The sequence below is a fragment of the Cupressus sempervirens genome, chromosome 8, assembly GCF_028749045.1.
Source record: "Cupressus sempervirens isolate cs-2001-9-10 chromosome 8, ASM2874904v1, whole genome shotgun sequence".
Taxonomy (NCBI): Eukaryota; Viridiplantae; Streptophyta; class Pinopsida; order Cupressales; family Cupressaceae; genus Cupressus; species Cupressus sempervirens.
In genome coordinates this window covers 388,929,659-388,945,770 of record NC_143125.1, presented here as the reverse complement: position 1 = coordinate 388,945,770, position 16,112 = coordinate 388,929,659, and the positions used below count along the sequence as shown (strand labels likewise).

General features: G+C 36.8%; 1 protein-coding gene across 1 annotated transcript in view; it reads right to left on the bottom strand.

Moving 5' to 3' along the window:
• Window positions 1-16,112, bottom strand: part of LOC149542921 (ARM repeat superfamily protein) — a 232,740-nt gene that overhangs the window by 146,100 nt on the left and 70,528 nt on the right. Inside the window, exons 4-5 of the mRNA XM_089797837.1 lie at window positions 14,146-14,218; window positions 13,898-13,955 (exon numbers count right to left, since the gene is read on the bottom strand). Coding sequence (XP_089653963.1) covers window positions 13,898-13,955; window positions 14,146-14,218 — 131 coding nt within the window. The remainder of the gene's footprint in view (window positions 1-13,897; window positions 13,956-14,145; window positions 14,219-16,112) is intronic.

Here is a 16,112-nt window from a genome sequence, read left to right as displayed (position 1 = left end):
TCAACTTGTCTAAGACACGGCTTATGGTCTTTAACTGTTTAAAGACCTCTCATCTTCATTTCTTCTTCCAGGGGAAAGAGGTTGAGATCACTCCCTCTTACATGTATCTTGGTGTGAAGTTCTCAGGATCACGTTTCAGTTTGAGACCTGCTATTTAGTCCAGAGTCAGTAAGGGTATGGGCTCCCTGGCTTTGTTGGAGAGACAATGCTTCAAGCATCGTTTTCAAGATATTTCATCCAAGTTGTCCCTTTTTGACTCCTTGGTTCGTCCGACAGTCCTCTATAGTTCTGTGGTTTGGGGACCTTCTCTTATTGCTTCTGATTGGGCTTCTATTGAGCGGGTTCAAACGTTGTTGTTGCATCGTATCATTAGGTGTCACAGATTCACCCCTCACAGCATTGTTTTAGCAGAGTTTGCTGCTCATCCTCTCAAACTTGCCATCATTTTTTACTTGATTTGGTTTCTTCATCGGCTTCGTGGTTTTATGGAGACATGTGCTGACCAGCATAGATACTCTTATCTGTCATATTGTTCTTCGATGGAGATTATGAGATCTGACACTTCTGCTAGATCTAGATGTTGGTACGCTCAGGCCACCTCTCTGTTGGGTTCAATCAGGATTGAGATTGATCGTCTTCCTCATCAGTTTTCGCTGGATGCCCTGGCTCGTCTTCTTCCCTCTCATCAGGAGTTGAATTAGCATGTCAGACAGGATATCTATAGACAGTACATTACCACTACTTGGTGTCATCCCCCGGGTGGTTTGCGACCTAAGATGGACTTCTATGCTGAGCATTTTCTTGTTATTCAAGATGGTATTGTTGTTCGCCCTGCCTATCTTTACCGGCGTTGGAATCATGCATTACGGTTCTCTTTGGGCTCTTTTAGGGTTGGTTCTCATCGTCTCAGGGCTCTTCCTGACCACCATATCCATCAGGCTGATCGATTATGCCAGTTATGCACTCTGATGGAGGTTGAGACTGAGATTCACTTCATATTTTGTTGTCCTCTTTACTATGAGATTAGAGGCAGATTTTATTGCCTTTTCAGAGACTGTTCTTCTCTCTCGATGTTCTTCAGTTATATTGATCAGCGGTGTTTGGCACTTTATCTTCAGGAGGCCACCTCTCTTCAAGAGAATACCCTGCAGTCTTTTCATTAGAGATGGACTTCTAATCAGCACATTACTACCTTTTTCTCTCCCTTGTCTCCTCCATGGGGTTTGAAAAGGCCTTCCACTACTTCACATTCCAGATCAGTCAAACATTGTACCAATCTCTACAAGCAACAACAGTCCTATAGGGGTTCTTCACAGCCTCCGAAGACTATGGATTGTCCACGGATGTACCTCTCTATTACGGATTTCTTTGTGACAATGAAGGACCCTTAATCCTTGCCTTCTCTTTCTTTCTTCTCCTTATTGCTTTGTTTCCTTTTCAGTCACCGTTTGGTGCCTTTGTTTGGCCGGTTCTTCTGTTTGTATGCTCAGTCCCATAAACCATTTTGCTTTTTCGTGGACATTAATAATTTTATCTTATCTTATCTTGTCTTGTCCAACAATCACTAGCTTCATTAGGTAATTGATCCTCTTTATTTTTCTTCTAAACAGATGATGAGAAGTCCAATAATAATTAAATATAAAACATGCATATCTTTCCCACAATAACTCCAAATCGCACAATTAAATGATTAGCTTTAGCCTCAAAGATTCTTAGCAATATTGAAATATTAATAATTCTTACCATTATAGTTTCCCAGATTCATTAATTAATTATGTTGACATTACAAGATTCATTTGACCGAATTGAATTAACATGTCTATAAATACAAGTGTGTATCCAACAAAGCATCCGTTAATGGAAATCACTTGCAAGCTACAAATAATAACCATAAAAGGAGCTATTAAACTTGGTTATTTGTGCTTTGTTGGATGTAAGAGGTTTTTTGAAGCCTTCATTTCTGACCCTAGAAAATGTACTTGTCACTTGGCGATCTTTTTTTATTATTTCCACTATTTTTAAGACTTCCACATAGTTTGTTTGTTTTTCCTCATTTGAAATCTTGAACATTCTAGGTGCTTTCCAACTTTGGCCTTTTACAAATCCAAGACCACTTTTGTCAAAAGTTGGCTTTTGTGCATCAATGATTTAATTCAAACTTTCAGAGCTCTTTCACTCTTCAAATTTATATTTGCTTGTACTACAGCTTTATCTAATTGCCTCCTCGATCAAATAATTTCAGCCTCTAATTTTTCTCAGTTCTTCAATTTCCTTAGCTTCTCCAATCTAAATTTTCCAATCTATAGTCTTCTTTTCAACTTCATCAAAGGCTTCTGATATTTTGTCTGATGATTCCTCGTGATTTTGAGGCTGCAACTTCAAATTAGAATTTATCCTTTTAGATTTTCAATCTTATCATTGGCAAAGAAAAGCTCTTCTTCAAATCTACTCAATCTTCATTGGTCTTATTTCATGAATCTTCCTTCCGATTACTGTTTTCTTTTCACCCATGAATATTATTTCTTCTCTTTCACTACAAGAACCTCCATCACTATCTTTGATGAGCTGATGTAATCCTCAGAAGAAGAAAAAAATTAGATTTTGAGAAATTCCTCTTCATATCTTGAAAACCTTAATTTTTGTACTTTGGTTTTTCTTCACTCTGCCTGTCTTCTTTCTTTGCATAAGCAATAAATGAAACACTCAAAGAGTAGCTTCCCGTTGTACTTTCCCAAACCTTTCTTCATTCTTGTCATGAAGGGAGATTATTCATCATCTTGAATCATGCTTCTTCATTTTTTTTCTTTTTATGAAACATTGAATGCATCCTCCCTTATGGATATTTGACCATCGGTTCTCATCCCATATGCAGTTAAAAAACTGTACAACACATCTCTAGTTAGATTGATAAGGTCTTGCATCTCTTCTCTTTCCGAAACCTTTGCATCAAATTACGAGTGAAGTGACCTTGGAACTTTTTCAACAGCTTTTCATTCTTGAATCTTTTCACCTAGGCCTTTGGTAGTGTTGGATAACTCATCTGCACAAAGAAGATATTGAGCACTAGTTTCTTCGTCTTCCATTTTGAGGCTGTCACACTGTGCTCTGTAAGTTTGAAGCTTTGCCTTCTTAACTTTTTCATCTTCTCTAAGAATATTTTTCAATTTTTCCCACATGTACTTTGTAAATTTACAATGTGTTACTTTTACAAATTCAGATTAAAACAGCCTGCAAAGAGTGGCATTCTTGACCTTGGTGTGACTTTCACTAGCCATTTTACCACCAGCATCAGTTGGAGTAGTTGCCAAAGCTGTGTACCCTTCAATCAATGATTGCTAGATATCAAATCCAAGTGCACTTAAATACGTCTCCATTATTATGCTACAAAAACCATTAGTTGTTCCATGAAATAAAGGAACCTTCTTAGTGGAAAACACATGTCCTTCATTACCAGCGATTATGCGCTTCACAAGATCTACCTTCAAACTTGTAAGGCTCTTCCTAAAGAAACTGTGCTCTGATACCAATCGCAGAGCACACGCTAATATTGAGAGGGGCAGAGAATCAGTATTACATGGAAGCATCAAGCACACAACACATGCAAGAACACAGAAATTACATGGAAATTCCCCAAGGGAAAAAAAAAGAACACAGCAAAAAATTACTTTTATTAACTTCTCACAAAATGTAGGCAACAATCCACATAAGACACCAATCTTACAAACATGAACTCCAACTCACTAGAAGCATCAACTCCCTCTAAGCACCAACTCGATATGAGGCACTAACCTCCAATAAGCTCTGCTTGAAAAAACTTCTCTATACTATACCCAAGACAAACTTTTCTGTACTCTGCTCAATAAAAATAAATCTGAACTTTCCCTTTTTTTTCATCCCACTTTATCAGATTGGAGGCTCCGATACCATGTTGGAGTAATTAACCTCCCAAAAGAATCAACTTGCTATAAACCTTCACAGAGAGACTAATAATTAACCAGATAAATGAGATGAAATAATGTACAAATGTTCCTTATAAAGGCAAGGAATGGACCAATAGACGAATATCACCGGACAACTACCAATAAATAAACTAAATGCACCTAATAGTTAATTAATAATGCCTAAGTCAAGCATGTGAGTATATAACAATTTACTCCAGAAAAATCCATTCTCAACATCATCAATTACCTTTATTTCTTAAACATCCTTATTGGATCACTCAACTGAGCACTGGGCCTTGTGTCAAACCAGTTGTGTATGTATCAAGTGTTGGAGTTAATGTTCCAACAGCACTGACATAATTGATTGTTGCTGGCAACATAAGTTCAGTTCAGGTGTATAAGTCATAGAGTTTTAGTTTGAAACAATAACTAGCTGTAGATATGTCCATTGTCATGTGTGTGTTGTCAATCATTAAGTAGTTTGTTGCCAGTTATTTTGGCTGATTTATAGGAAAGTAGTTTGTCTCTATGATTCTATAAATAAGGATCATTTGATCAATATATATAGCATATTATTTCTTTGTTCTATATTTTTTGTTTCTCCTATTCTATTTTTCTAATATGGTATCACAGCCATCTTCTTGTTAAATTGTGAGTGTTACAGAAGAAGCTATCAAGGAGATGAAGCCTGGAGAAGAACAACCACATCTTGATGGTGATTATGAGTTCATTGAAAAAATTGTTTGATTCTGAAAATATCAATGCTTTGTAAAATAGGAAAGGATGTGGTAGAGACTAGATGGATGCTCAATAGTCTGAGGTGCTCACGGATCAGAGAAACTGTACCTCATTGGGGTTATGAGACACACGTGTGGATTGGTGTCCAATAGTTCAGGGAGATCTGAAAATCAGGTAGTTTGGCATCATACCTTTGTAGGCATTTCATGTGCAAATGGTATCTAATGGTGTTCCGAAGCTGGATGATAGCTGCATGACTATACGTCCGTGGCCACAAAAATGCACTCCCTTTACATTTTTTTTTCTAACTTTTCAAAAAAAATTCTAAGTCCTCTCCTTCGTAAGGAAGTGCATTTTCGTGGCTGTATAGACGTTGCCTGACTATGCTAGCATTTGGGAGCAACTTGAGGTAGTCTTACTGGTCTATGAACTATTTTCAAAGAATAGTTTCTGCATAATGTTTCTTTTAATTGCCACATTAAGTGGGGCGTTGAAGTTAATGTTCCGACAACAATGTCATAAGTGATTGTTGTTGGCAACATAAGTTCAATTCAGGTGCATGAGTCAGAGAGTTTTATATTGAAACAATAACTGCTTGTAGATGTGTCCATTTTCATGTGTGGTCAATCATGAAGTGGTTTGTTGTCATTTAATTTAGTTGATTTATAGAAAAGTGGTTTATCTCTATGATTGTATAAATAAGGATCATTTGATCAATATAATATAGCACATTATTTCTTTGTTTCTGCTATTCTATTTTTCTAATATCAAGTTTCAAATCAAGAAGAGCACAATCCTTACAAGTCCATAAAGAAAAATCAGAAACAACACTATATCACAATTAGCGAAATCATTTATTAATTTCCATATTCATCAAGATAAATCAGGAGGAATCACTCACAGCCATGAGCGATTGGAAAGATCATCGCATATATTTAAGGAGCAGGATCAGAGATAGCAATAGCATTGCTTTATGCGAAATTGAGAACACTTGCAGGTTTATAAAGTCAGATCAGGAATCGCATTATATCGCTATGAGCATTAGCAAGATATTATAGCATACTCTTCATTGCCGAACCAGAGAAGCCTACCAATCACATCGGTTGCAAGTTACAAATTGCAAAATTCATATTAAAGTCTAAAGATCATCATTGCCTAACATCAGATATAATGTTAACATTGTTTGCATCGCACTAAATCTAGATATACAACCCAAATCATCTTGCACATATCTAACTGTTGAATCAGAGATAGTTGTGATATTGTTCTCATGTACCATATCAATCGTATAACATAAGAATAATCTTTTATAAGTGGTATCACAGACAATTATTCTTAAGTGGTATCGCAGACAATTATTCTTACTTCAACCACTACCATTTGAGTGTTATTTGAGACTTGAAGCCTAAGGGAAAGAAGTTTCTTGCAATTGATTTCTCAAAGTTAACTGTCCATATTTTATAAGCTTTAACAAAAGATGGCATTACATGCATCAAAAAGGAACCCATAATTTTTCAATAAAATGTCTGTTATATAATAAAATTAAAAAGCAACACAATACACATTGTATTTCCCAAGGGGTGTAAATTGCAATGTGGTGGTAAAACGGTGCATTTGTAAACAAAATGATTATAAGTTCAAATCAACAATTCACAATAAGGTGAGCGACAACGTAACAGAGGTGTCAAATAATACATCCCAAAACCAGGCCTTCAAACCTAATCGTCCCAAAAATTGATCTAGGCCAAGGAATGCTCCAAATAACAATTTATCATTAGGGCCAATACAAAGACAAATAACCTTCAAACATGAACAAAAAACCTGCACATACATAGGCATGATAATTGATCAAAAACTAACAAAAAACCAATAAAATCAAAAGCACCTCCTAGGCAAGCCCCATTGACAAGAAACTTGCATAAAACTTCACTAATGAGTTCTCAGAAAGTTACTTTGTCAAAAACTCACAAAAAGTCGTGAATCCATGGGGAAAACTAGCTTGCAATCATAATGACTGTCAACAGCCAAAACATATCAAAACCCATTAATTTTCACATTTATTCTTCCAAATTTCTCCCCAACATTTCCAATAAAAAGAATTTAAAAATTAGACAAAAAAAAATATTTAAATCACCCCAACATGTTGACAATATTCAGTGCATTTGCGAGTGATTTCAACAGTTCTGCCTGCCTACCCACCTTTGGCAGACTTGACAACTTTCTAGGCAGAATTTTAAAGTTGCAGAATAGTGGCCCTATTTGTGTTTTTCATCTTCATTGTTTTGTTTTGCCCTCATATTCTTTATGTTTCTATTATTTAAAATTTAGCTAGCTGCAAGGGTTTAAACACATTCTATAAAGTTTAAATTTTCCCATCTTTGAGTTTAAACGAGGATTTCAAATCCAGATTTTTGTTTGAAACAAGGAATCAATAAAAATGATGCAGGAACATCCCAGGCTTCCTTGTAGTCCTGCACTTTTGTTCATTCTGCCAATTGCTGCCGAGTTTCCAGTTACAGTCAACTGCTAGTTTCCAGTTGTTGCCGAGTGCTAGTTTCCAGTTATTGCCGAGTGCCAGTTTCGAGTGTGTGCCGAGTAATCCAGTGTGTGCCGAGTTACCCAGTGTATGCCGAGTGACCCTTCATGTGCCGAGTTACCCAGTGTATGCCAAGTGACTCTTCATGTGCCGAATTACCCAGTGTATGTCAAGTGTCAACATTTGGATGTGATTTCTGTGAGCCGACTTGCGGGACTTATTTCGATCGCAATATTTATGTTAAGATCTTTTCTTGGGATGTGTCCTAACCATTGTTGGGTCAGCCTTCCTATTTTTTATGTTCTAGAATGTTCTGTAAGCCGTTTTGGCAAGTATAAATAAGGGTCTGTTGAGTCTTTTGGCAGTTAAGTTTTTGGGGGAGGAAGTAGATATGCAAATTTGAAGAGTTAGGGTTGTGGCTTGAGAACCAGAGGATCACTTTGTGGACCTGAGGGTACAAGTGTAGATTCTTATTGTTCTTATCCAGTTGTATATCTGCACTAGCTGGGTTTGGATTTGAAAGTTGGATGTTGTGGATCTTGCAAAACTGATTTTGTAATTGCTATTTATAGTTGGCCCTAACCCGAAAGAACTTACAGCCGGGCATATTGCACGCAATCAATTATATCTATGAATAAAGAGTTGTGATTTGGTATCAGATCTTGCTTTGTCCTTGTTTTGTGTTGTGTTTCCGCTGTATGGTTTTATTGCTGGGGGCTAGGACATCTCTTTTGGGGATTCTCCTGCCTTGCACTGCGTCAAAGAAACATAGTGAGTGGTGAGTCTAGGGAGCCTGCTTGGAAGCACGGAACTCTAAGGGAACAAATTAGACTAGTTGTGTAACTATTGGGGAAAGGACAGCTCGAGGCATCAACCGCCTAAAATTTCATATTGTGCAGATACTTACAAGAGACATTTCACTTTGTAATAAAGTGGCCCCAAGGTTATACAAGAGGTTAAGGATCTGTTCTTCATTGAGAAAAGAAAATATAAAAGAAAAGGACCCCTATAGCAATGACAGTTGCAACTGCAATGGGATCTTCTCCTAAGATCTAAAAAGAGAGCCTCCATCTTGATCCACATCAGCACAAGACCCATGACGAAGTCACTGCCCATGCATTCAAGTTCTATTATGTTTCTAAACAATCCAATCATGTGTGTTAGTAGACATTTCATCTCATTATGTCAAAAACCACTAAACTAGAGTTTTCTAATGTTCCTTTTTTGGGACATTAGAAAAGTTGAAGACATATTCATATGATACTAAAAATTGACTTTGAGAGCATAGACTCAAATTATAAAAGGTCAAATTAATATTATATAGTAGGCTAAAAATGACAAGGACAGATAAGACAAAAAGCCAAGAGGGGAGTCGAAGAGTCACAATTGTGAGGATAAAAGGGGAAGAGACTCATTCATTTGGTATGCTTGATTTATGATCCATATTTCAATTTCTCTCTCTTACGAGAGTTATTTGGGAAGCTTCAGCTTTCAGCTAGTGTGAGGATGTAGCCCCTTGTGCCAACAGACAATAGACGCAAACCCATTGTCCGTGGAGACGTCACTTTAAGTTTCTCATATGTGCTTACAAGTTTTTGTCTTAAGTGTTCCAATCTAACTGTAACACTGTATTTAAGATTAGATTTTGCATGTTAGTTATTGTATTGTTGTTCTATAATGCAATAACATGTTTTTGAGGAATTTTATGAGGGTTTACTGGTTTTATACTATTGGTTTGTAATGCATTTTCAAATGCTTGAATCCTAAATATTATTTTGAAAGGAACAGGTTTATATCTATTGGAAAACCTACTAGTTTCTATTGTTGTTTCATAATAAGCCTGCCTATGTTTTAGTTCTGAATATATTTTTTTTAAAAGGAAACTGAGTCAATATCCGTTTGGGATATATAAGTGGTATCAAAGTTGTGCATCCTGCCATACTATGAGGTTATTGATTTTATCAAATCTAGAAAAACCATGAAAATATGTTATTATTCAAATCCGAAATGGTTGCTTAAATGTGACTGGATATTTACTAAGGACGAAACCCCTTAAGGAAAATAGTCAGGCCGGACACAAACCTAGTATCTCACCCTTGTATACACAAAACTGAAGTTGGAAGTAGTGCATTGGCATCTATCCAAAAATTGGAATTCAAACAACTGCTAGCAGGAACAAACGTTTGAGTGGCAAACCGCAGTAATAGTGATGTATAGATCTCAAGCAAGAAGACAAACAAGTCGACAAACAGGATAGATAGTTTCAGCCCAAGACTATAGAGGTAATTCCTTGCGTTAAGTGTATTTTGCATCAATATGGGTTCAATCACAATTGTGGGATAGGCAATGGAGTAAATATGGGATGTTGGCAGCAACAGGTCGGCCCGATGCATGAAGCACACAGAAGATGCCGCACGAAGTTTCTATAGACCCGTCAACCAAAGAGCAATAACACGAGTATTGTAGCAAACACCATCACCGTTCTGCAAGCAACATTCATTCAGTATATGCGTACCAGCAATGAGTTCTAAAGATTATGTGAGTGAGTGTAGTTACAACTGGGCCAAGCAGACTACAGGTGACATACGGCATCGAAGAGATAGAATTATGTAAGACAGTAAGAGTGTAGACTACGTATTTGCAGAACTCGCAAAATCATTCCTTGAAGTAGGACAACAGAGTTAAGGCAAGAATCCAGGGAAGTGTAAGGGAGTATTAGCCGGGACACAAATGATGTTATCCTAGTGAGAAACTTCCGCAGACATCCAGCAATCACGCCAAGATTACAAGGTTGAACATAGTGGTAGCACGAGTGAATACGGGTCCACCAGAGTGACTGTATGCCATAAGTACATCAATGGGTGCATAGTATTGGTTATCGCAGAGTTTAGAGTGGTCACAACCAAGCATTCTCATCACCAGGGTCGGCTTCAGCAGTAATGCAGGAACACAGTGACAAGGTTCGTGATTAGTTCTTGAAGGGCAACATTTCACCTTTTTGCCAGTGGTTCAGTTCTTTGATTCTATCATGGGGACTGGTGACTTCTACGATGGACGTCTTAGTTACCTGGCAACCGTTACATCTTCAGAAGCATCTTGGAGCGAAAGATACAAATAGGTTTGCGTAGAAGTTACAATACCCAAAGCATTACTTAGAACCAATATTGATAGGTGTCGAGGAGTCTTACATGTCGAATAACGGCTCGTGCAGATAGCATTGAGAGCGCAAAAACAAGAATCTGGTCGGAGTGGGATGCTGCATGGAAGGCTACCTGGACAGAGATATAGACATTGAGAAGAGTCTATTATTGCTCTTGCTTTTTAGTCTTGACGGACATAGGCGAGCCTCTACACATGGCGATCATATAGTGAAAATTAGAAGGTTCGAGATATTTCACATGACTAAGCGTCGTTATAATCAAAAGGGAGGTGAGGAAAATTATGCGATATGTATCGTAGAGCATCGATCACAAGAGATAGTCAATATATCTATTATTTTCGGTTTTTGCTCTTGCCCATTGGAGTTCTTTCCAAAGACTATGAGGGTTATGAGATTGAATTACTCCACGATATATGAAAACTGTGATACAATACGTAAGCTTACAAGTATGTAGTTGAAAGCATTAGATAAGCTGGCAAGTGGGCATACAGAAATGATACTCAAGACACAATTTGATGATTATTTCCTTTCTCGATTGCCTATTGTTGAGAAGCAAAGTGCAAAGGGAGCTATCAAACTGGCCGCAACACTAAATCACAACTTTCACTTCAAAAAAGGCTGATATGACAAAAAAGAAGTATTTGGAAATGATTCAAGATCTCCTTGCAAAAGACCAGTGCAAAAATGTGTATGAAGAATTTCCAACAGACCAAAGTCATCTAATTAAGGGTCTTTAAAAAGAGGAGCAGTCAACTACTATTGATTTGCAGCCTTCTTGTGATCATGAAGAAGATGAGATGTTACAAAGAGTGCGAGTTTCTACATTGGTGATTTGGAGGTTAGCTTTGACAAGCGAGGTGATGAGGTCGGTTCCACACGAGGTAACAGCAGATGCCTTTGTATGGTGAGCCTTTATATACAAATGATAACATGGTAACACTTGGGTCTTTGCATACAAATCAAGAGAACAGGGGAAAGAAGGCCTATGATTTTGAAAGGTGTGATGAACCATATATTTTTGATGTCCGTGACATGAATTTAGAGGAACCATCTAAGACGACACTACAACACAATGAATCGCTTAAACATGACAATAATGAAATGCATACCTTAAAGAACCAGCTGATGGTTAGACAAGATGGTTGATGATCTCTATAGGAAGGCTCAAAGGGAAATGGAAGGAGATTGGCCTGTTGCTAAATTGCAGGTGATCAAAACAGCCCTTGAATCTATGAAATCAGTTTACATATGTTTGCTTTCCAACAAGGATTATACTCTTAAGGTGGTTGGCATACTTGTTGATCAATTGAATAAAGAAAGGAATGAGATTAAAGAGCTCAACAGGAAGCTTAAGTTTGCTTGTGAGGCATTGGATGATACTCAGTTTTCTCTTCATGAAGTAAAAAATCAGATCAAGATCACGAACCATTTTCGGAAACATGAGGATAAACAAAGGTAGGAGTTTTTCCAAGAAGTAATTGAGAAACTTGATAGCATTCAGCAGACTTATGTCTTGGACAGTTGTCCCAAAAGACCACGTACCGAAATTTCAGATCACATTCAGCTTATAGACAACCCCATGTTTGAAGTGGATGCTGATTGGAATTTCGATAATCCTCATTTTGAGATAATCGAGAGAACTCCTTTTGATTATCATAAAGAAGATGATTCTGATTTCAGCATATGCAATCCTGGTACAGTTCCTAGCAGTGAATCTTGGTCACAGGATGGGAATAGTGATTTGACTACTGTCGCTTGTCATTGGATCAGTCCAAATATGGTTTCCGATTTCACCCCATACAGGAGTTGGATGGATTTCCTACATCAGCCATTGAATAGATTTTGGTGGAGTATTGATGAGAGCTATGTTTCAATCATAGCAAATAGCTTTTCAGCTTCATACTTACTCATAGCACCTATAAACTTCAGAGTTCTCCAGATCTATCACGACAATATAGTTTTTGATGTCCTCGTGGTGTTAGTATCAACTTTTGAGCAGCTTGTTTCTTACATCATCTACTTTGGTCGGGTCGTCACCATCTTCTCGGTTATACATAGCCCCTTGATACATTTCTATCTCATCATATCAGCTGGTCATGATAACAAGGTTTGGGATCTAGGCGTTCACAGTATGTATTTATGGCTTGTTGAGGATTTTGTTGTAGTTCTTCTCAATTTGAGACTAGATGCGACGATAATCAGAGCTGTACAAACTACAGGTGCAGCGATATTTCATAGATTTGTAAGGGATCCAGGTATCCGGTTGATGGACGGGTTGCTGAATGACGCCTTGCTTTGCAGTGTGGGTGGATTTGTTTTCAGATTGGGCTATAGGGATAGCTGCAAATTCATATGAGATCCTAATACTAATTTCTTGAGGGCAAGCAATCTCGAGGATGGAAGATTTGTAATGTCCCCTATTTTTGGGACATTAGAAAAGTTAGAAACATATTCATATAATACTAAAATTGACTTTGACAGCATAGACTCAAATTATAAAAAGTCAAATTAATATTATAAAGTGAGCTAAAAATGATAAGGACAGATAAGACGAAAAGCCAAGAAGGAAGTCAAAGAGTCACAGCTGTGAGGATAAAAGGAGAAGAGACTCATTCATTTGACATGCTTGATTTATGATTTGGATTCCAGTTTCTCTCTCTTACGAGAGTCACTCGGGAAGCTTCAGCTTTCAGCCAATGTGAGAATATAGCCCCTTGTGCCGGCAAACAGTGCACACAAACCCATTATCCGTGGAGACGTCACTTCAGTGTCTCGTATGCGCTTACAAGTTTTCCTCTTAAGTGTTCCAATCTAACTATAAAGCTGTGTTTAAGATTGGATTTTGAATGTTGGTTATTGTATTGCTGTCATATAATGCAATAACATGTTTTTGAGGAATTTTATGAGAGTTTACTAGTTTTATACCGTTGGTTTGTAACACATTTTCATATGCTTGAATCCTGAATATTATTTTGAAAGAAACAGGTTTATATCTATTGGAAAACTTACTAGTTTCTACTGCTGTTTCGTAATACGTCTGCCTATGTTATAGTTCTGAACATATTTTAATAAAAAGGAAACTGGCTCAATATCCGTTTGGGATATTTCAAGTTTGCAGTGGGCACATAACAAATAAGACTTCACAGTAAATTTGTCAACAAATGGTGGAAATATATGATGGCACTATGGCCAGTAACTGACATGAAGCACCAAATTAAAGAGGTGAATTGGCTTTATCTAAGTGTAGTCTATTACAAATACTAGATTTATGCAGCAATAATATGCTTGGGAAACAAAGATACAGAATTATCTTATCTTATCTTATTTCAACCTCTCCTTGTCCTTTTTTTGTTCTACCTTATGACGGATACAATTCATAAATCTGAGAAGTCAATATGTTCAATTTTGTTAAATTTTCTATTGGAAGGTGAAATGATTTCATCGCCCAAAAGATTTTCCATGCAAAGTAATTTAAAAGACAAATTAAGTAAATACACTTCATCAACAAAAACATGGAATCACCTGTCTGCATTGATTAACCAATCGAATACAAAGTTTTCCAATCCAATCCAAAGTTTTTCTGAAAAAACAAGTCAGCCACAAGATATAGAATGAGCCACACCAATTTTTTAAAAAACATTCCAAGTTCATAATGAAAAGAGTGCCAGAGACACAGATCGGAAGATAAATATTTTCTCTGCATAGCAAAAATTCAAATTAAACAATGGCGATCCAAAAACAAAAAACCACTATTCCAAAGAATAACAGACCTGTCAAACCTTCTTGTGGACAACACTCCACAAAACGAATACAGGCAGAACAAAAGATGCACTCCACAGCAAGCTGGATTTCAAAATGTGGGTGAAAAAAATAATGTTAGGAGTAATCGTCAAAACTGAATTTGTCAAAACGCAGTTTTCAAGTCTCAACTATGTCACTCTGACTTTTACAAAAACAGTAAGTCTAATATCTGTCACATATTTGATGATAAGCTTACCAATGAGCAATATATCTAATCAAAAAGAAAAACATATAACTAGACAACATTAATTAAGTGCAGCAAGCAATTTTATCTCTTGACATTAATGACTGAACAGAACAGCTATATACAAGCAGCTTGAAAACCATATCAGTCATATGTGTACATAAACAGGTATCTTTCAAGATGAATATAACATAAACACGGTACTTAATATTCATAAGCATTCACATACAATTTGTGAGTCATCCAAATAGAGGAGTAGAGTTTAGCTTGATGCTTTCCACCATCATATTGTTCCTGTAAGAAAAACACCTGCATATATACATACTGTAATACAGAAGGAATGTTTCATTTATAATGATCATATGCAGAAATTTGCCTGACCATAATGCTCCCTTCTGCAAAAAATATGAAACCGAAAAAATACCGGATTTACACCCCCTGTCTGGACACAGGTGCATTTGGAACCAGATGCAATGGGGAATATGCTCAGTTGCTACCTTGTAGATGAACCCAGATTTTAAAACAATTACAAAAAGCTTGGAAATTTTCATCACAAACTTGAAAAAAATCATCAAAATCTTTTAAAAAATCAAAAAAAGACTCTAAGAACTGGGTCCAATGCTTACCATAGACACTTGTATCTCCTTTGTGGAAGCTACTTGGCACCCCACGAATGATCCACTTCAAACATAATCACATGTCCTTCGAAATGCCAAAATGGAGACTAAGTGAGAAGAGAACAAAATAGAAAACTAAGTGATATGGTTTAATAATGAATGACCTCATAAAGGCTTGTTTTAGAATTTCGTAAAAAACTAGAGAAGTACTTGAATATGTTTTTTATAAAATCAAAAAACACTTTGTTTCGGTGCAGGTACCCAGATATTGTCCGGATGCAATCGAATGCTCCCTGGGTGCACATAGACATCCTATGGATGCACTCAGATAAGCTTGATCACATCCAGACAAAATTTGACTGCCTGAACCCAAATAAAGTATTTTTAACTTGATAAAATGCATTTCAAAGTAGTTTTCTTTTAAAAAATCCAGAAAACACTACAGCTCTTTATAAGGTCATTCATAGTTAAAAGTTAAAACATATCAATTTGTTTTCTATTTTCCTATCATCTCATTTAGTCATCATTTTCGCATTTCGAAGGGCAGGTGATTATTTTCAAAGGGATTCATGGGGTGTTATATAGCTTCCACAAAAGAGTTCTAAGAAGATATCTAAGGTAAGAATTTGACCCTATTCTTGAGTTTATAAGTTATTTCTTTTCACATTTTAATGAGTTTTTCAAGTTTGTTATAAAATTAACCAATTTTTGGAAAAAAAAAATTAAGAACTAAAGAAACAACTTTAGCTCTTTGTTTATGTTTTTGCATCTTTATTTGCATTTGTATGCTTGCATTTCTTTTCAAAAACATCGATGTTCCCCAAGGACACATCCCCAGCCAAAAAACCCATGTTTCTGAGACGAGGACGTCCTGGGGACGAGGGAATGGGTAAATTTGCAAATCACCAAGGGACCTCTCCGAAACTTGGGGACTTCTAGGAAAGAAATATGAAAAGACGTCCAGAAGTCCCCTAACCGTACCGGGGACGGCCAGCAATACCCGTTTTTTGTGAAGCGTTAAAAAAATAAAAACAAAAAGGCTTTATTTTGTTTGTCCCTACTTGGTCATCCAGTAGGCTCAGCCTCTCCAAATGTCCTAAAAGATCAAAAAAGACCACATTGTGGTCGTTTTGTC